The sequence below is a fragment of the Chroicocephalus ridibundus genome, chromosome 3, assembly GCF_963924245.1.
Source record: "Chroicocephalus ridibundus chromosome 3, bChrRid1.1, whole genome shotgun sequence".
NCBI lineage: Eukaryota > Metazoa > Chordata > Aves > Charadriiformes > Laridae > Chroicocephalus > Chroicocephalus ridibundus.
This window is the reverse complement of record NC_086286.1, coordinates 23,606,500-23,628,823: the sequence shown is the minus strand read 5'-3', so window position 1 is coordinate 23,628,823 and position 22,324 is coordinate 23,606,500. Positions and strand designations below refer to the sequence as shown.

At 42.5% G+C, this 22,324-nt stretch overlaps 1 protein-coding gene across 1 annotated transcript; it reads right to left on the bottom strand.

The window, feature by feature from the left end:
* Positions 1–2,183: 2,183 nt before the first annotated feature.
* On the bottom strand, positions 2,184–13,811 carry SLC30A10 (solute carrier family 30 member 10). The gene is made up of 4 exons (XM_063328423.1): positions 12,198–13,811; positions 11,666–11,749; positions 7,945–8,181; positions 2,184–7,200 (listed from the first exon to the last, which is right to left on the bottom strand). The coding sequence occupies exons 1-4, from the start codon at positions 12,721–12,723 to the stop codon at positions 6,725–6,727; spliced, it is 1,323 nt and encodes a 440-aa protein (XP_063184493.1). The 5' UTR covers positions 12,724–13,811; the 3' UTR covers positions 2,184–6,724.
* Between the last annotated feature and the right edge of the window lie 8,513 nt (positions 13,812–22,324).

The window sequence follows — 22,324 nt, the reverse complement described above, 5'->3', positions numbered from 1 at the left end:
AAGCCTCAACACATTTCCAAGTAAGTCCCGTCCCTCCACATAAAAAGCATCCAGGAGTAGGAGGTAGAAAGATGACATATACTCCACTGCCCGCTTCTGGATGGCCTCAGAAACTGTGCTTGAACACACAGCTGCTATTCAGAGAACAGGGTTTCTGGGGCCACCAAGGGAGCTGCACAGGTTCCTACTCTTCCCTCTCCAAAAGCTTCAGGAAATCCATCCCCGGCAGCAGCTGAAGTTCATCCCAGGGGATGCACGAAGACCCTTTGCTGCAGAACGGGGGCAGGTCTGCTCCACCACGGCAAGCTGGGAAAGAAGCAGGACCCTCGTGCTCCTCAGCAAGGGCTGGGCAGCAGCTCCTCTCGGCACCGTGCAAGGGCTCACGATTATTTTGGGGGCCCTGATTATCTCCCTCTGCTGTGACTTACCAAGTTACACACAGACAATTCACAGCTGACCAAACTACTCACTAACACTCTTAGAAATCACACAGCGCCAGAGATGTTCACGAGTAGCAATGTGATCCCCTGATGGCCATGTCCCCAAAAGGATTTGGGTGCAAATGTTTGAAGCATGCAACAGCCAGCACCAGAACTGCAGGTACTGTGCTGCTGGCAGGTGTCCTATCACAGGGCAGGCCCTGCATGCTGCTGGGCTCTCCAGCCAGACTGTGCCAATAAGCAAAGACTTTCTGTGAACAATTTAGGCAAGCGAAGGTACCCGGGGTACACAGAAAGGCTACCATCCCTAGTTCATATGGCAGTTTTAAAGAGAAATAGATAATTAAAGCAAGTTCTGTTCTGCAAGATGTCAGGGCACTCGTGCTGATTTCCCACCGCCTGTTGTACTTCTGTTTTAAAACTTCGGGGATCAGCTCATCCACATCAGATGCTTTTTACAAGTTTAATTTTTAAGGTGTATATTGAAAAAAATGGTTGTTTTCTATCACTTGAATTATGCAATCCCTTGCTTAGAAAACTTTATACTAGGCTGTGGACCTACTGTGCCATTTCAATGACTTTACCATAATGTCTTTATGGCTTCATTTTCCCATATGTATCCCGAAGCTTCTTGAGATAGTTCTATTTCCATCCTTTCACAACAGGGTGATCAGTGATATGTGATAAAACAGCTACAGAGCTTCATTAAACGTGGGTGAATGCGGAAATAAATAAATAAATGTACTAGGACTGGAAGGCGGTAAAGCAAAGTGCAGTGCCATAACGGACGTGCCATTTGCCTGGCGCCTTTTGTTTCCAGAGCCATGCAAGCAGCGGCGATGATAGCATTATCTGCTGACTGCACTGCCGATCCAGGCAGCCTTTCCCCTCCCAGCTCGCCCTGCACAGTGATACAGCATGCTGTAGGTGTGGAAGGAGAGGAAACCTTTCAAGCCCAGATCCCAAGAAACCACCACCAGCTTCATCTCCTTTTCTGTCTGCAGGCACTGCTGCCTTGCGAAACAGCGCAGAGGCTCAGGGACCGAGGGCCTCATCAGTATTAGCAAATTAGATGGTGCCTAGGGATGAACCGTGAGCATCTGTATTAGTAAACTGTTAGAGCGTTTTGTGGCCTGTGGCAATTACTGCTCCCCCAAGCCATTCCCAGGCACAGCCCGGAGTCAAGGACCTAATGTCAGCTAGCCATCAGCATGGAGCCACCCTCTTTTGAAGCGGATGGTATTGTACTAGCATAGATGCAAGCTCTTCAATACCAATTGGTCTCTGTGCCTCAAAGAAGAAAATAAACCCATCACAGCAAGGGACCACACTTTAATAGCACTACATTTTGATTGCACTTTAGCAGAGACAAGTTCAGCCACAAATCTCCAGGGGTGCTCCAGTGCCTTCTCTGGAGAGCTGACGGTCAGCATTACAGTCACAATCTAAGTGTTACTGGTTGTACATGAAAACTATCACAGCAATGCTGCCCAAGTGATTCTGGGATTTCTTTTCAAAGAGACAAGGTGATGCCTGGATTAATAAATGTTGAAAACCACCACTTTAGGATAAGAAGGAAAAGATTCGGAGTGTGCAGTTTTAATACTGACATTAACAAACTCACGTTAAGAGCAAACTTTACTCATGCAAAGGTCTTAAAATTATCCAAACTGACACAAGCTCCCTATTGCTAATGTAAATCAAGCTCAGAACAATGGGTTTATTTAAAAATACACTTTATTTACAAGACATTCAAACTTCATTTTGAAAAAATTTAACTGTACATAAAACTTCAAGTAATTTTTCACTAATAGTTAGTAAAACCACAGTGAGATTTTCCATTCATTGATTCAGTAACCATGGAAATTACATTTTGGCACATTATTTAAATCACATAATGAACAGAAAAACTGAAGGAAACGTTTAAGCAACACAACTCCATAAATGTAACAACTTTATACAGTGATATCCTTTTGCCAAGGTATCACTGTTTAAATACAGTATTTAGCATAGTAAGTGCTTCCACTGTACAGCAGAGTAAGTAGTAGAACCTATGGAAATCTTCATAGTGTTTGGATTATCTTTTCAGAAACGTCCTTCTTGTCTGCTTTCCAGTTAGTGATCCAAATTTCCCCAAAGATGTTAATGACTAACGAACCCTTGTGATTTCATCATACCTTTTCAGGCTTAGAAACCAACTTTCTTTAAAAAGCTGGTTCAGGTGGAGTGTTTATAAAGAATTTAAATATATATAAATATATATATATATATTTATATGTCAGGAAGACTACTTAGACAACACTTCCACACGGATCACAGGAGACAAAACAGTCCCTGGAGTAACTCACATCAAGCCATCCATAGACCTTGAGTGATGAACTTCACTTTGGAAAAATACAGATGCTGGCATATTCCCTTCAAAGTTCAGGACAAAAGGGAGCATTCAGGATGGTAAGCATTATAATCAGGTAGGGGAGGGGGAAAGAATAGAAAGAACTAAACAAGGTCAAAAAGTGTTTTGCGATGGTAAAGTGTATCATATAGTGAAAGCAGGTGAATTTCAATAAAGCCGAGTGCAAAAATTAAGCCAGTGCATAAAAGAGGTATTTCTAAACTGTATTACAGGTACATCAGCACGACCAGGCTAGCAAAATGATACTGCTTTTATTGATGAGACAAAGAATAAGAAAAACATTAAGAGGAAAAAAACCGCAGTGGCAGTACAAGTCAAAACAAGTATCTCGAAGAACACAAGGAGAAGGAAGTCAACTGAAAACTTGGTAACACAGAAGCAACACTCCTAAAAATAGCATCAGTTATTTTTCTTTACATAGAAGAGCAAAGGCAAGATCTGCATTTAGAGACTTACAGGAGAAGGGAACATTAACTATCAAATTGACGCATTTGGTTAAAGGATAACATATGAAAAGGTGACAAAAACATGAATTTGCTTTAAAGAAAGGCCCACAACTGATGAAGGCCAGTAAATTTCTTTTGCATTCAATGCCATGTTAATTTATTCCAGATTTCCCTCTTGCTCCAAAACTATCTGCCAAGGCTAGCAAATGTTTAGTCGTCATACAACTTTGTCACGTGTATGAATGGTTATGGATCAGAGGGCCACATAAACTGGACAACTGGTTGAAAATCACCTGTCTTTTAAGCAGATTTCTTTTGCTACGGACAGTGATGGACAGATGGGGGGCAACCACCACAAGAGAAACTGAATGCCATAATGGTGCAATCAGAAGGGAGTAATTGAAGAGGACAGGGTAGCACAATCAATCTGCAATCATGAGAAATTTTACATTACTGAATTGGAGGGGGGAAAAGCAATTAAGCTAAAGAGGCCAGAGAAGGGATTTTTAATGACAGTGCAATATGCTACAAAACTGGATTTAGAACAAGTGCCCACAGATAAGGCCAAATACTGAAATACACTGCATTTCAAAACAAGGTGAGCGTACTTCAAGAGAATTAGAAGAGATATGCCAAGAACTGAAGAGAGATAAACCAATACCAAATAGACACTGAGTGGAATGAAGTCTTCTACAAAAGTAGAGAGGGGCCACCCAGTAGCGCTTAGTTGTGCCCCACTTAAAACAGAGGAGAAAAATATGTTGCTGTAGGACTCAAAGGAAGGCAAGGATACCGGGTCAGAAACCTTAGCTGCGTACCCTGAAAGTCCCTACACATAAAATGCAGATTCACCTCATCAATAATACAGCTCTGTTGGTTTTGCTTGCTTAAGTAATAAAGCAAATTTTAAATCTGCTTGTATTCTAGACCTAAAGATTTCTATAATCCCTGGTATTCTCCTATTTATCCACAGGCAACAATTACAGTACATTCAACCAGACAAGAAGTTTAAGAGTGTTACTTCATTATATTTTCATGTTACAACACTTTCAAAACCTTAGAAAAATAGATAACCACAGTTCTAAGAAACACTGGAAGGATAAAGAAAAAGATGGTCCATTTTGCCAAATGCCCCAATGCTACACATACTAATGTTCTCTAATTCCAGAGTAAACAATACTGCCATCCCACCTTTCAGCCATTTAATAAAATGTATGTATAAAAAGATTACCTGATGTAAGACACAAATGCGTAACTATGAAAGGGTGCTTGTTTTAGAGGATAACCGGTAAGCAAATTTTCCCATAGACTTTGTTGTTATTTTGGGAGCTTTCTATTCCAGTTCTCAAAAAAACCTACAAATATATTTGTTATTTACATGTAAAACATCACCTCAGATGAAAAAAAGGACAAAGAGAACAGAAGAAAGGGCTGTCTTCCTTTATGCTACATGCTTTCAAGAGGCAGGGCAATTCTTACAATGTTTCCTGATTTACACTAATTCGTGCAATAACTGCCAAGTGAGATCCTGCTGCTTTCACGTCTGCTGCTGCCAACAGAATGAAACTGACTGGAGGATTAAGCTTTCGATTATACTAACAGATAGCTTATTTATGTAACAAACCTAAGATGGAAGGCTACAAAATATATTAATTCACCCAAGAATCTGTTCAAAAGGGGTAACTACAAATCTAGAAATGGGCTATTTAGGCTGCAATCACTGCTTCAGTAAATACAATTTTCCAACCAGCAAAACAGCCTGCTGTGTGTTTTAATATTCATTGACTTAACGTAATTGTCCTTATTAATAAGGAGTTGGCTGCTTTCAAGCCAGCCTTACAAGGCGGCCCTGCTATTTTCCCAGCCCAGGCAGGAAATCAATTTTCCCTTTCTGGTAAAGTGTCACTGAGGTAAAGACACCACTATTTTATAGAGGTGTCCCCATAAACAGATGAATAAAATAGCCAGCCCAGGCCACACAGACTCTTGAAAGACTGCTTTTGACAGCAGAATGTATTTGAAAGCTTCTGGATCTGGTCTGTATAGCTGTTGAGGCTAAGAACTACACACCCTGTGGATCAGATAGTGGGTTTCCTCTCCTAAAAACTTGGAGAACAGACCTGACCTAAATCCAGCACTGGTGACAGGGCACATCATCTTGTTTTCTTTAGAGCACCCTTGCATGCTTTTCAAAAAGAAATAGCAGCAAAGAGATAAAGGAATTGCTTCACTACATACACTTTGAAATACACCATTGGGCATGGGGAGGATGGGCAGGGAGGAGGGGAAGACTTAGACCTTTACAATAAATCAGCAAGAAATAATCAGGACTAAACAAGGAAAAATTACCTGTGTTGGGTTTTCGTTTTGTTTTTAAAGCTTCCTCCATGTGATAACATTGCATATAAAACTTTAAAGGGACTTCTTAATTAATACAATATTAAATTGTGTCTTAATAATATAACTGCAGGATTTTAACTGTTCATAATAAACATATTAGCTTATTTATTCAGCATGAATAATGACAGAGGATACTGCAATCATCTCGCACAATGATGAATTAAGACCGTGGCTATTATAACTTCTGTTGTCAGGAGGAAAATAAAATAATAAAAGAGACTGAGTTGTACAATCACAACAGCGAACAAGATAAAAGTTAACTGGATGACTGCCTGCATTTCCATTTGCTAGATTCAGTACAGACAACATTAATAAGTATTTCTTTGCTATCATGACAAGAAAGCTATTCTTTAGCATACTTATCTGTGATTAGGCTAGGACTCCAGTATTACTAGTAGAGAAGCAAGACCAGCTTCTGCTCTGTCCCTAAATACAAGAGTCAATCAAGAAAATAATGCAACTCAAAATTCCTGAGCGCTTCCCTTCCCCCTTAGACACTCTAAATTTCATTCACAAACCCCACTGGCCACAAGCACAAGCATCACTGTTAAAAATGAACTGTCTATGGAAAAATGGGTTTTAAAGATCAGTAAAGCATCTCTACTGAAGGCCTTTATAAATACACAGTACTTCAGCCCAGTACAATCGTTAACTGGCCACAAGGCTTTCAGGAAAGAGCTCACTTCATCAGAAAAGGCCAGAGTTGCATTCCCAGTGCCACTCGCCATTAAATGGAAGCATCAGTGCAGACAGCAATACACCTCATCCACTCTTACAACAGAAATTCACACACAGTTTGGTAAGGAACTGGGTTAGGCTGTATCAGAAAAATCTTAGATGAATGCAACACCCTTCATGGAAATAGTAATCCTTATTTCAGATAAAAGGGGTTTTTAGGTGTATTTTGGTTTACAGCTAAAGCACAGAAATCTTTTGGCCACGCCAACGTCAGCTTCAGCCACTGATGACCCCCTTCCCAGCCAGGACATGTTTGTTCTGTGAAAACATTACACAGAGGGAATTGCTTAAAGTCGTGTACTGCTCAACTGTGATTTGTCATCAGACACACCATAATTTTTCACATTTTGAATGCCATCCTCTGCCTGTGGGTACTCGATAGGGATTTCAGTATCATTTTTACTTGAACCATTGTCTTTATGATGTGCAGAAAGGCAACTATCATTTTTCTCAGTGTAGCCATTAGTTTTAGCCAGGGGGTGCTCCCGCTGACTGCAGCACAGCTGAGAGTCACAAGCTTTTGAGATGCATGGTGAGCTGCACAGTAGCTGGGAGGTCTTGTGGTCAACGTACTCAGGCTGGATGGTCACAGAATGGATCCCTGTTTCGTGGAAAACCTTCCGTATTTGATAAGCAGCATCTTGGTAATCAGCAGGGGTTTGACACTTGATATGAAGAGTAGCAATATTCTTCCCACCTGCAAGCTCCCAAACATGCACTTCATGGAGGCTGCTAACCCCTGGTACACGAGCTAGTCTGTCAGCTGGAAAACGTAAGAGAAAGATATTAGAGGCTTTGGTGTACTGGCTAATTACTAGCTTTCCCATTAAGAGCCCTATCCGAAAGCAGCAGTCTCCAAACTATCTTTTTGAAAGAGCTGTACTTAATAAATACGCCTACTCCCAGCTGCCTTTTGTTCAACCTCCAGACAACCACACAAGCAGACCACCCATTCTTTTGGGTTCACCCCGTCCCTCAGGCTCCTTAATGGCCGTTTACCAGCCATTCATAGAAGCAAGGTTAGAGCACCACATCCTTGGCCAAACCCACACATCTTCCGGTTTCTTTAGCCCCGAGTATGGTGGAATTCCAGAAATAATCAGTGCTACCCCACAATTAACCAGTGTGGACAATGTCAGAGAGCTACACAGTTAACCGACCTTGATGGAAATTTTTAAGCTGTTTTGGAAGAAGCCGGTGCAGGGTTCAGAAATATTGTAATTTAGTGTTGTTTCTTTCACAAACACCCCACACAAAGCATTAACAGCTCAAGACCTGGTATTTTTGATGTACTGTTGGAGTACTACATTCTCAAAATGCATGCCTTAACTAATCCACAGAGATTTGAGTCATGTTGCTAGGACACAGGCATGTGACTGTTTCTCACGGTTCTTGAGAATTTAGAGCTATTACAAGTAAATAATCCAAACATGTCACTTCAGAAATAACATATGCATTGAAATATATCATTAAAATTAATAGCATTTCAACAATAAATCTGACTTACTCAGTAGTTGCATATTAACACCTTTGGGAACCATCTGCAACAAAATAGTTGAGGTCTCTTTGATAAGCGGGAATGCAGAAGACAAGATGATGAACACCATAATTATTGTCAGGCTTGGATCGATGTAGCACTGCCAATTACATGGAGCATTCTCCAGAGGAAGTATCTGGAAGATTGTAGCGGCAACTACCACAACCACAGATCCAAGTGCATCTCCCATAACATGCAAAAGAACACCTGAAAGAAATGGCACAATTTCCATTACTGCGTTGTTATTTTGTTGGGGGGTTTGTTTGTTTGTTTGTTTTCAAATCTGTTCTACTTGACATGGAAAATGCAATATTCCAAGCAGTAACATCATAATCAAAGTTTTCAGCAACGGCTTTCAGAAGAAAACAGCAAGGGAAATACCAACTCTTGAACTACAGCTCTTAAGAGGGATGCATTATTAAACATGTAGGGTATGCTAGCAACTGTGGTCCAACTGCAATGCCATGGCAACGTAAAATGTGTTTGCTTAAATGCCTGCGGATTATCAAGAGATCCTGGCACATTATATCTCAATTAAAAATTGGTGACTAAATCTATCCATTCTACCATGGAAGCTAAGAGAGCCACAGACCACCCCCAGTAACAGTTCTCCTCCTCCATCAGCGTCTATGACACTTTTGAAATCTGAAAAATTACCTAAGTAAGCCCATTCCTATGGCTCCAAACACCTTCAAACTCCAATTTTTGGATCAAGCTCGATTACTAGTCATATTAAACTTTGTCCCACCAAGGCTACTAGCCCTCAGATCCTAAAAAAAAAAAAAAAAAATCAGAATCTGGTCTGAAAGTCAGTGACATGGATGCCACAGTTTAATATGTGCCTGGACTACTCTAAATTGAGAGGAATGCTGGGTACCACTTTTTACATCTATAGATATGTTTTTGCACAAAAGGTAAAGACACCAAACAGGCTGTTGTAATAATACATTTTTAGCTGCCCTTTCAACTACGATGACCAAAGTAATCTTCTTGCTATAAAGTTACAATAATCTAAGAACTCCTTTTTCTTTTTGACTACTTTACATAATCTTCCCTCTTCCCACCATTGCTCAAATGCACTCCAGTTTTGTCAGTCTTTACTGTTCAGACTCAGACTTCATCCCAGCCCATGCCTAATTCATAACATCTCTAAATATATTAAGTTAATTTCTTTGCCAATACATTTTATTTGGAGCCTACGAGGCAATAAAATGGACATCTCCTTTTAAAATCCCTATGACGAGCACTTTCAAGAGCTTCACTCCAATTTAATCACATCCTCTGGGCTGAAGAAGCTGTAAAAGGCTCTGAAACTCATTAACAACACAGCAAAGACTTTTGTCTCAAGGTTTAATAAGACTTTTGACTGGTGATGCTGGACACTGGATTAGATCTAGAGCCATGGTTGTGCTGCCGTTTCCTGCCAGCTCTTCGCATGAACATTGATCTTCAGTGTGAGAAAGGAAGGCAATAACCACCAGAGCTCCACTGAATCACTTGTGTCAGATAAGAAAGTACAAACTTCCAGCGAGCGCAGTCCTTTCTGTTGGTGTCAGGCATGTTCTGCCCCATTTGGCAGACTCCCACAGGGCTTTACTCCTCCTAACAGTGTTGCAGTGTTTCCTTTTCACTTACAAATAATCCCGATTCAGCATGGGCTATCAGCTACTGCACGAACAAGAGGGAGAGGCGGGATGCAATTGCCAAAGCAACTAACTAACAGCTTAAAAAGAACAGGAAAATGTTTCAGAAAGTCTTCTTTTGAATTAAGAAAAAACAGTAAGCATGTCAGAATTATGACAAATTATGAATTGAGAATGTGGAATTTGAAAATGCTTATTTTACATTATTAACATGGTTAATATATACATCCTGATTACGTATCACATAATGAAGGCCTAGACAGAAATGAACCCGTTTCCCTATAGACCCCCTAAAGCTATGGTTATAAAATAGAACTGAAAATGGATTTTTAGTAAATAAAGTCAGTATGGCAAGACCATAGGTAACACATAATTTCCAGCAGCTTGTGTTGGAAAGTCTGAAATACTCTGCATATACTCAAGAAGTAAAAGGGATAATTTTACACTACAATAATTAACTCAGGCAGAATGACTGGATTCCTGTTCCTACCACTTTTAAAAATCAAGGAACCAATTCCTCTGCCAATCCATTTTGTCCAGCCATGCTTTTCAGGGAGGCTCTGATTCTATAATGTACAGAATTTTTTGTCAAGTGATTATGAAGTAAGTATAGCTATACAAATAACTTACAACAGCAAAGAAAAAACACAGATTTCAAATCAGAATTTTAAAGACATGTATCTGTAACACTGGCTAAAGAGACAAAGAATATTTGTAAGGACAATAAAAAAAGATTTTGCAAAGATGACAGACTAAAGTTAAAGTGGCACTTAGAGAAAAAGGCTCTTTTTAAAAGTTAAAGATGACAGGTATCTTAAAATAACCAATACAAAACTCCTTATCCTTCAGACATATTTGAAAGTTTCCAGCATCATTATGCCTAAGCATTGTTGTTGAGGCAAGTAAGGTCTTCCCTAAAATACACTCATCGGCTTCTTACCCTTCTCTTCTCCATCCCTGAAAGTGATGGTTTGCTTTTCCTGCTCCAGTAATCTTACCACTATAATGCCATAATATCCAGTGACATCAATTTCTAGAAATTCAGGAAAGTATTGTGGCTCTGGCACATGATTTGATTTCCAAAGTGTCTTCCCTTACAGACACATTTGTGTAAGACTGAAAACACTTTTGAAAGACTGACAGATAGACACAGAACCAAAAAAAAAAACCAAACAACTGAACCCCCGGTGCCTGACTGCCATGTCAGCCTCTTTAAGATTAATTCACGTGATGCCAATTCACACAAGTTCGGAGGAATATCAGATGCTGATAGGTGACCATAAGAAGCCTGAAATTACCATCCTGTTTCAGCTTTCTGGCAGCCCTTCCCTTGAGGGACAAACTCAATGTTTAATATACTGAAAGGTACCTGCTTTTGACACTGCTCAGAATAGGTATGTAAATGTGCATGCATATAAACACCTATACAGACAGGGAAAGAGACACTTGGTTGATTTATTTCACTCTGCAGATACACAGTGACCTGCCAAGCTCTACGTAAGAAGGGCTGATACTGTCACGCTCTCTCAGGGGCAGGTTCACAGTTCAAGGACCTGGCAAAACACTGTGCTGAAGCACCAGTTTCAGCACCTTTCTCCTCGTGCTGACTACAAAACATGGTTAACCTCGAGTTTTAAAGAAATTCTGCTTTCTGCCCAAAAGCATTTTAAAGTTGAAAACTGCTCAAGTACTACAGCAGTGACACCCAAAGAAGCACCTCATTGATATCTGCTTTACCTTCTTATAAGGCCTCTAGTGACTCAAGCTTAGTGCAAGAGGCTTTGTCTCCTTTCCAAAAAGTTCAGCTGCAGTCTTCTAAAGAACTAAAATCAAAATGTAAACACACTTGGAGCCAAAGTAGCATCACACAATTTTTTTGTCATCTATGCCATTTCATACAACCAAAACCCTTCTGCTAAAGATAACTGTGTCCATATACATAGAAGAGCGCTGGGCTTTTGCTCATATTTGAGAAAAAAAAATCTGAAATGGAAATCAGAAAGCATTTAAAGTTAATACAGTATTAGCAATATACCCCCCTGCTGTACCTCTGATGTTCAACGCTTCAGATTTTTTCTCTTTTTTCTTCTCAGGCCCCTCTTCAGGGCTTTTTTGGTCATTTGGTGAATCACCTGCATTCAAAGAAGAAACGCTGTGTTGTGTATAAGTTCTACAAACAGAAAAAACATCACCCATCTCAAAACCAACTTATTTCAGAGATTACAAGCAAAAAAAAAAACAAACCAAACAGCAAACCCTAAAGAAAACAAGCCAAAACATTTTCCATGCAGCTATTTGAGCAGCACCTCCCTCCCCTGTCCAAAGGGGACACCAGTGTAAAGTACAAGGTGAAAGAGTTGGTGGGTGTCCAAGGCAGCTTAGTGAAATTCCCCGGAGCCCACGGGTGGGTTTGGGGCTACAAAAGGGCCCAGAGGATGGTTCTCGCAGCTCGGCGGGTCCCGAGGGCAAACAGGAGGGAAAGCGGGGACAGGGAGGGATGGGGAAGGGTGCGAGGGGCAGGGAGACGTGCAGGACATGAGGATGGCACGGCGAGGCGGCGAGGATGCAGCCGAAAGGCACCTGCTTCATCCTCCTGCCCCGTTGGGGCACTGCTGGGCACAGCTGGCAGCGCGGTGGCAGCAGGTGATGGGGCGGGCGACTGGCGGCGACGACGATGGTGGCGGCAGCAGGCGCCCCAGTCCTGGAAGACGAGGAGCCCCACGAGGTTGACAGCGAGGCCGAGGGTGCCGACAATGAGCACCAGCTGGGCGTCGTCGATGGGCTCGGGCCGGGCCAGGCGGAGGATGGCCTCCACGAAGATGGTGAAGCAGAGGGCGGTGAGGAAGACGGCGTTGCTGAGGGCCCCCACTGCTTCGGCGCGGCTGTAGCCGTAGGTGGCCCGGGGGCCCCGGCGGCTGCGGCGGGCGATGCGCCCCGTGGAGAGGCCCACACAGAGGGAGATGAGGTCCGAGAGCATGTTGAAGGAGTCGGACACCAGCGCGATGGAGTTGCCCAGGTAGCCCGACACCAGCTCGGCCACGAAGAAGCCGACGGTGAGCACCAGCATGAAGATGAGGCGGCACGTCTTCCCCGAGTACCGCCCCATGGCGGCGGCCGCTCCCGCTGGCGCCCCTCTCCGCGCTAGCCCCGGGGCATGCCCCGCCGACCCGCAGCCAGCGCCGCCGACCCGCAACAAGTGCGGCCGCCCCGGCCCTTAACACCGCCGCCGCCGCCCGCCCCGCCGCGCCGCGCCGCGCCGCGCCGCACCGCGCCGGGCCCCGCCCGCCGCCCTGCCCCGCAGGGGGGGCACCGCCCGCACACCCCCGCCACCGCCACCGCCCCCCGGGTGAGGGGCTGCGGGGGACCGCCGCCGCCCGCCCGCCCGCCGCTGCGGAGCGCCCCTTCCCGCGGCTGACGGCTCGTTAGGAACGGCGGTGGCTTACGCGAAATAAATAAAATAGGGAATGAATAGGAAACAAAAAGGCGGCGGGAAGGCGCGGAGCTGAGAGGCCGGCCGGCGAAGGGACCGCTCGGGGCGGGGCGGGCAGGGCCCCTCCAGAAAATACCAAAAGGCCGGCGCTGTCCTGCCCGCCCTCCGGGACGGCAGGTACCTCCGCGCTGCCCGAATCCGCTTCAGTGGCGGATCCCGTAACTGTACCCGTTCTGGGGCTTTAGTGATAGCTTAAGTGGGAAATCGAAGGATAGGGTGCCATCTACTGCACCGGGTCACCTCCTGCAGCTACACTTTAAATGGTGTGTCGAAACAGTACCTAAGCGTGCAGGAACCTGTCGTCAGCCTATGAGGAAAATCTTTTCATGCATTTTTTTCACCCTGCAGAATAATCTATAAGAAGCATAATAAATGAGTAAACTTCTAACTTGTTTTTATAGATTTTGGTTGTTGTTGTTGTTACGACAGTTCTTGGGAGAGCGGTGCCTCTGCACGCAAATGGAAAAAGGACAGAGCCAAATTGCTAGTACCGCATTTCGGGATGATGGGAGCCACTCGATAATCAAAGGAGGTGCCGGGAAATTAAGCCGTTCTCAACTCTGGTGTTGTCAAAAACAACTGATAATGTCACTGGATTTTCAGTGACCCCAGGCTGGACTTGGGATTGATCATCATACAGTTCTTTTTCATGTTTGACTTCAGAAGTAGGTAAAAAAGAAAATCAGAACTGGCACCAATAATAAATAAAAGACGGAAGAACTAAAGAAAATAATGTCCTTAAAATTATATCCTGCTAGAGTCTGGAGTATTTCAATTATGCAAGGGGCACAGCAGCGCTGGAGGTACTGCTTCAGCAATTGCGATTCACACTGAAGTGCCACATCAAACATTTCACCACAGCTGGCAAAGTGTACATCACAATCAGATAATAAAGCAGCATGACAGGGAGGGCCAGTCAAGTCCCTCCTACCAAAGATGGTGTTCTCTACAACCAGAAATTCATTAAAAGCCCTCAGGAATTTCCTCTTTCTTCTAACTCCGAAGCAATTGCATTGTTACAGCTGTTAATGGAGTTTGATCCCTTGCTTGAATACCTCTTTTAAATGAGGCTTCTCAATTCCACCTCAATTCTGTGTATACAACCAAAGGCTTTCTTACACATAACCCAAGATGTATCTAAACCCCTGGAGTGGACATAACTAGCCGTTCAGGGGACATTTTCCTGTGTTATCTGCAAGGATTAACACACGGAACTCCCAATTAACTGGAGATCCTTGTGCATGTCCTTCACACATTCAATGCCCGAGCAATGAAAGTACCCTGCAATGTTCAAATTAACAAATGCATAAAAATAAATGTGTTTAAAAGAAGCTCACCATAAAGATAAACAGAGTAGTGAGAGGAGATAGCATAATTTACATCAACACACATTTCAGCTCTATAATTACATCTACCAACATAAGATGAGAGATTTTAAACAGTTGTGCCAAATAAAAAGCAGTGGGACATAGGTGGAACAAAAAGAAGAAAAATATATAAGAGTTATAGGAAGTTAAATAGTCTATTAGATGTAAACTTTAAAATGACAGGCTATATCTTCTTTACTATAATTAATGACAGAAAATTCTGGCACTTCATTTACAAGCAAAAAAATAATTTACTAAAGCTCAGCTCATTCTATTTGCATAGAACTGAAAAGAATTTCCAGCGGTTCTTATTTTAGGAAGACATATAATACAGTAGCTGGAACATCACTAATCCGCCCGTGCAAAATATACATTAATTCTCTTTGAAAAAAAAACAACGTGTCATAGCCCTGAACTCACTTCAAAAACATAAAAATATCACCGTTATTTTGAAGAAATAGAGCTAAAAATATTACTTTCAGCAAATAAGGCTGTGACTAAGTCCTCTGACATGAAGCACAATTACAGATGACTCACTGAAGAAGTCAGAAGCGATACACGTTCAGAGCCTCGTCTCTGAACCTGTGTCTGCTGAGCCATTGATTCTTCCTTCTTCTGCCTGTCGAGCTCACGCATCTCAATCTGCTTCTCACAACACAGCGTCAGTCTGAGCACCACATGCTGACACAGGAACAGAGCAATGTCTGTGCTGGGTTAGACCAGAGGTCCGTCTCTGAACTATTTCCAGTTCCCGTCTACATCTGTTGGAGGTGAGGGAACCAAACCAGCAGAGTCTTCAGAGCACAGGTCAGCCACAGATTGATACAGAGGCACAGCAAAGGTCCCAACTCTCTCCTTTACTCCTTTCCCAGTCCTGCTTCCTGTTTGATTCACTTTATGTCTTCTGAGCATTTAGCAAACGTTTTTATGGAACTGAATCATTCTCTCCTGCTTTCTGTTTCTCCTCTTCTGACCAGTTCTTTACCCATGCAAGGGCCTTTCCCTTTGCTCTACGGCTGCTTACAAAGCCTCTTGGAAATCCAAGTTTTCACTCACCCCACTACACATCCAAGCCTCCCTGGCCCTCTTCATCCAGGTACCACTACCACTTCAAGACAAATTACTCCTAAAACTGTCATCTGAACAAAAGTATACAATCATTCTTGTTCAGCAAGTCATCACTTCCAATAAGAAGAATAATTAATTTAGCTCACTCTTCAGAATAAAGACTGCATTATCCCCATAGTTCTTTTGCACTTCGATCCTCTTCCACACAGTCCAAAAGAAAGACTTGATCCTGCACAAAGGAGGCACCGACGCCGTTACCAAGGGTTTCACTCAGGCTCTTCCCCCTTGTGGACCCGACCGTTCTGCTTGCACCGATCTGCTTACAGCAGCGGAAAGTTTGATCTCAAATCCTTTTAGAAAGGAACCGTGTTTCTGATTGTTTTGCAGCATGCTTAGTATTTTTGTGTGTTTTATACTGACTGCAGACATTCAACAATATAATGTTACAGTTCAGCGTATTTATCCAGGACAGAGATTGCCTGAATAAGCTATATACTGTTAAACAACACAATCAATCAACCTACATATCTCCAATCCGTCTGTTTCTAACTATGCTGAATTGAACAAGTCACTCATAGGAGGCTCAGAAAAAGTTGACCAACACCTTGGTCTTCTGAATTATTTGCCAACTTTCGTTTCAGCTACAATACTTCTAGAAAAGGTGTTGCTGCAGTTTATTCATCCTAATCAGGCACAGGAATTGGTAAAATTCTTACAAATTGGTAACATTATACAAACAAGGCAACTTTCTGTCTGAACCCCAAAGATGCAAAGCACTCCTGTAAGCTTCTAGATTTCTGTGCGCCAAGTTTTTAAAGTTCTCTACATGCCAATTTTTAACACTTACCCATTGGCAGTCAGGCCCTCTAGCCAACATGCTATGCCCACCTGTGGCCATAAGGGGATGCTTAGGTAGCAGTAAGAGCAGGGTAAGTATATATGATACTTTCCCAGAACACTCTTCAATCTTTCAAGTATTTTCAGCTCAAGTGAGTTTCCAAGCTAGACAGCTGTATTTAGTAGCCCTCAATTAATTTCTCTTCCACCTACTGGTCCAGCCTTTCACTCACCAATGTAGATTTCGACATTGCTTGGCAACAAAGTCCACATATCTTCTACCCACGTGGAGAATGATCACCTCTTTGTTTTGAACCTGGATCCCGCTAGTTTCATTTGATATACCCTCGTTCTTGTATCGGACGACAGAACAGCCAACAACTACTGACCTTCCCTATGCCACTCCTGGTGCTGCAGACTTCTCTCACACCCTCCTTAAATTTTCAAGGTGACGGGTTAAAATCTACTTAGTTGTTCCTTGCAGAGAAGCCATTAACAGCCTTTGAAAATAGGATATCTCTGTATTATTATGAAATATGACAACAATAACAGCAGTAACAACGGTAATTTTCTTCCACTGATGAATGAAGAATGAAAATAAGATCACTCATAGCCTTTTGGTGCTGTAGAATTTGGATTGTGAAAAATTCATGAAAATAAAGAACTAATTATGAACACTATAATTAAGAGAGATCACTCTTCATCCTGCTTATTAAAGTCCTGGCAGAGATTGCTTTTTAACCCAATATAAAAATGATTTACAAAAGATATTTCAGGAATGATTTGGAGGAAACTAGAGAATGAAAGAAACAAATGCCAACCCACACATCACTGTACATGATAAAGGAGTCATGCCTCTTTAAGACTGTGGGGAGAAAATATTACATTTGCACTAAAAAGCTGAGGCTGACCCTAGGCGCATTACATTTAAAGTCAGCATCCCTAGCTGTAAGAGCCTGAAACGCAATGGGTGGGTGAGGGTGGACCTTCAGGCTTCATTCCAACAAGACCTGGTGACAGCCCTGAAGGCTCTCATGAAGCTTGTGTAGCTTCGTTTCTTTAAATTAGAAATGCTGGACCAAATTCATAGCAAACCTAAATTGAAACAATGTGGTCGGCTTTTGCCACAGATAAATCTGACCACAAAATTAATCACAAAATAAACATGGACCAATCAACCTTGTTGTGGAAGGTGGTTAGCACAAGAGTATTCTGTTTGCGGGTGGCTTGTTCTTAGCTGTTTGATCATTTTATTTGCATCTCCCTTTAATTCTGCTCAGAACCATACCTGCAAGAGGAAGATGGGGTCTCTTGGCGTATGCTGAAGGGCAGGAGGGCTGGGAAATCAGTTCGTTTGGCCTGCTTCTATCCAGGGAGCAGAAGTCTAAAAGCTGGCCCTCAGCAAGAGTTCAGCAGTCTTCATGAAAGTTTTATCAGTGTCCTCAGTGGAGTACAGAGGTGAATGTCCTTGGCTTTTTTAATCACAGCTGTGACTCGTCACAACAGTCCTGAAACTGTCCCAGGGAGGGGAGAGACTGTGGGCTCGCTGGACGTGGAGAACAGATTTTCCGTGCCCTTCCAAAAAAGGACTTGAATACACTGGAAGGTCAATCTGGAATGATGAACCTGTGTGATTATTTAGTTCCTAGCCTGGAACGTCTTCTTTTTGTTAGATTTTTTTTTTCTATTTTAAGATGGTTGTTCAGCTTGTTAGGTACAAACCATGATTCCTTGCTCTTATTATCTAGCATAAAGAAACCTTTTATGTACTTTAAGGTATATCCAGTCAGTATCTTCTCTAGCACCTGGATCGTGCTTCCCTGAATATTTCAACTACTTGATAATTCACTTTTTAAAAAGTATAGTTCTGTTAAGTTTCCCATATAAATGTGTGTGTCTGTGTATACCTATATATCCATATAACCTTTTCCTACGGGGAAAGCATGTTGCAAAGAACATGAAGAGGAGAAAGCCACTCACTAATTTCATCATTGTAAAGTACATTGAGTCTTACTGCAAAAACTTCATTTTCTACCCCAGCAGCATTTCTAGACTGAAGCTGATACCAAACCCGTGCCTGTGGCAAACTCTCTGCTTCTGCAGAGAGTTGAAATGAAACCGTTGCAGTTAATGTATATAACATGTCAGCTTTAAAAAATCTCCATTGTATTGAAACTGTTTATGACTTTGAACTCAGTTATCTTACAGTCCTTTTTATTTCCTTACAGCTCACCACAGATACTGTGATGTAACTCAGGCAGTTTGTCTATGCCTTTGCTGTGAAATTGGTTCAAGGTTGAGAGTGAACGCATTTACCCAAAGTTCAGTGGTAGTCGCACTGTTGGAATCTAGGTTCAGGAGTTTTGATCTTACCTTTATGCTGTTGCATAAGCCATTTGGGGATGCTTTGCTGGCTTTACGTATTTGCAGACTTCAGATTTGCAATCTGCACTTTCTGTTTTGGCCAAAAAGTAGCCCCAAAACATTTGCTTTTACTTGTTTTGATGAAAAATTCTCTCACTGGAAACAACTGGGGAAAGTAAAGTGTCTCTCCCTTAGATTATATTCTGAGGTTTCCTTTAAGAGAACGAAGCATTCAAAACAGATCTGAAGAAAATTTAGTGAAGCATGTTGCTAAATAAAGTTCCCAGTCTCTTGCCATCTGTTTGGTCTTTCTTAAAGACTCTGGATTAGAGCTTCAGCTAATGTAAATTGACACAGATCTGGTTACCTTTGGGGTAATTGCTCAGAAAAGCTTTGGGAGAATTTGGTGAGGATTATTTGGCACGCTATTAAACTAAAGAAGACCTTCAGAAAAGATACGTGTTCAGTCTTAATATCTGACAAACACTTTAAATTACTTCGAGAGTTTCTCTTGGCCTTCTAATTCCATTTGAGAGGACTATGTCCAGTAATGCTGTAGATATCAAAGCCAGAAAATCTAAATATTTGGTTAGAGTAGGCTTTGGTTACCTGCATGCCAATCCACTGACACCTCTGGGATTTATGGAAATAAATGCATGAGGCATATGTCCCTTCATTTGTACATACTACGTTGGCAAGCATTTAGGAGTTGGAAGCCACAGTGGACTACACAGGTGGCATAATTCCATGAGGATGAGGATGTTCTGTGTGAATGAAGCAACTGTCTGTTGGTAAACTCCGGTGCTGCACATTCAATAATCACTTGTCTATGAATGCAGCCAGGGGATGAATTGGCATGAAGTCTTTACTGAAGGGTTGGTGCTTTCAGGGAAAAATAGTATCAACACCCAAAAGAGAGGTAAAGTAGAGGTAGTAATGCTGAGCTTGAGGTAAAGCTTTCAGGTTCTTCAGGTGTGAAAAGCACAGTAAGCCAGAGGTTTGCTGTTACAGGCGTTACAGCCAGGGTTCCTTCCCATTCCTTAAAAAGGTCCCAAAACCATCGTCCTGGCTTAGTCTTGCACCCTTTCAGCAGAAACCTGTTCAGACCAGGGAACTTATTTTTCCCTTCTTAAATGCAGGTAAGTTAAGTGATCATGAAATTCTTCACACTGACAACCTAAGAAACTGAAATCCTCTGTTCTTGCTCTCTAATCCCCAGAGCGCTTTGTCTTGTGCAGTGTAGACCATGGGGTCTGTTGAATCAGGGAGTACTGCTAAAAACACAATTGTTTCTCAATACCTGCACACTTCTGCTCACCAGGTCTCCAGTGGGAAGGTCTATGGTATTAAGATACAGCTCAAGCAGACACTTATCCACTTATTTTGGCCTATAAATGTTCTCATTTTCCCTGGGATGAGAATGTTTGCAACGACAGATGTGAAAATTGAGTTCAGAATATTATAGCAACAAAGCCTTCTCAAATCACCCAACCAGTGAAAGCTAATGCCTCTCCGCGTCTCACTTCATTCACACACGTATACCCCCAACTCTCTCCTATTTACAAGAGCCTGGAAAAAGAGATACGCCTCGCAGCAAGCCTCAGAATTAACAAAGTCATTCTGCATAAGGTCCAGGAGGAGAAAGAAGGTATGTTTTCCACTTATGTGACTCCTAGCTTACATGCCACCTCTTACCTGAGAGGCAGGCTCCTGGTGTGCAATGAGATAGGAAAATCAAGACCCAACAGTGCTATCACATAAAAAGCTCATGCACATGCCTGCTAAATTGCACCTGCCAGAACATAAAAGCAAGCCACTTGCCTGCTAACACAGAACATGTTTTATTTAATGAGTTGTGAACTTTGCAAAGATGATGAGGTGTCTCATGAGAAGACTAGGGCTGTTTCTCTCTGCCCCAGCCATTTTAGGGGTGGCTCGGTATCACACGGATTGGTCTGGGTGACATCTTCATTTCCGGTTCCCCCCTTCCTCCCCACACAAGACGACAGGACAAATGTTTTTTCCATGTTAGATCTTTATTCATTTTCTCAAGACAAACAGCAGAGATTTACTATAATCAGACTAATGTGGTGCTGTTCAAACTGTGGTCCCCTAGCACCTTAAAACTGTTTATAAATGAGTAGAAGAGACAATTGCACTGAGCTGCATGAACAAGAGTAAGCTGATCCCTCCCTGTGTGCAGTAAAACAGGCTTCTGTATTTTTATGACCGACTATAAAGGGTATGGCCAGTATTAAAGTTGTCTGGTATTTATTATGAGAGCCCAATTTATTTTTTTTCAGCTGCTTATTCCTTGACGTATTCTGCATTTTCATGCCAAAACTATCTGTGTAAGATACGAGACCTCAAAGTTGTCAGAAAACTCTGGTGAAAGCTGCTCTGTCATTTCCAACAGCAACAGTAAGAAAAGTGTTTTGTGAATGTTAACTCCTGGCAAAAGTTTCTTAGGGAAGCTTTAATATTTCTATGTTTTAATAAGTTATTTCCTGGATTTTAAGTCAAAGCAATAACTAGTCTGTGCTGCCCTCCACGCTGCTATGGATGGCCAAGTACCTTTACATGGCAGTTCCTTTAGAGAGTGTAGAAATATCTTATATCTGTAATAGCTGCTCTGGGCCAGCATCAAAAGAAAGAAGAGGGACATGTCCTCCCTGTACCCTTGCTGACCTCTCCTCTTAGTCCTAACGTAGCGTGGGAACCTACACTGTCTGAATCAAGTGCAAAGATGGACCTAGAGGGCAGAGACCTTAATTTAATGTGATGGGGAGAGGTGGGTGCTTACAGCTGGCGGAGGGGATAGACAGGAATTTCAACACTAGTTGAAAGAGAGAGAGAGGGGCAAAGGGGGATGGTGGTAAATGAAGACTTAGGGAGCTGGACACAGAGCAAAAGGGTAGCGAGAACCAGAAAAAAGAGAAGGGGAGGGACAGAAGAGAAAGGGGTGAGAGGCAAAACAAACCCAGGCTGTGGGTGGAGAAGGGAAATTGGGTCTGCCTGGGTAAGCAGGGATGGCAACTTGGAAACACACATTTACACTTGCTCAAAAGAATATTTGTACTAAGATGAGAACCTGGGGCATGGGTGTTGCAATGAGCTAAATGAGGAGTACAGAAGTGGAACAAGGCAAAAGGACAGACACCTGGGTTGGCACCTGTAAACACCACCCTCTGCGTCCACTGGATCTCAGACCCGGCTAGTAATGCTCGTTGTAGGCATGGCTTGCTCTGCCTTTGCTGTCAGCAGCATCCAGGAAACACACCATCTAATTTTTCCATCCCTGATGGTAGACCATGCAACAGAGGAATGAGGTGAACTGTTGGCTGTTGCAATTAATTGTGGCACTAATAGACATGGAAGAATTTGCTTCAGTGGATTTAGATGTTCCCACTGCCCTCAGCACTCGCAATACAGCACTAGACGACTGAACTCTTTATTTTTTGCTTTGTATTCTTCCAAGTGATGCAAACAACCACATATAAGAGAGGAGAGGGCTGTTTAAATCCATTCCCTACTTGAAGAACAGAGATTCGAAGGCAGCTCTCCCAACTCCCAGGAAAGCC

Excerpts from the sequence above, each read along its gene's own strand:
- SLC30A10 (XM_063328423.1), bottom strand. The coding sequence starts at position 12,723 with ATGGGGCGGTACTCGGGGAAGACGTGCCGCCTCATCTTCATGCTGGTG. Across the intron at positions 8,182-11,665 it reads TGAAGCGTTGAACATCAGAG|GTGTTCTTTTGCATGTTATG; the intron begins GTACAGCAGGGG and ends CATTTCTTTCAG. Across the intron at positions 7,201-7,944 it reads TGTTAATATGCAACTACTGA|CTGACAGACTAGCTCGTGTA; the intron begins GTAAGTCAGATT and ends TACGTTTTCCAG.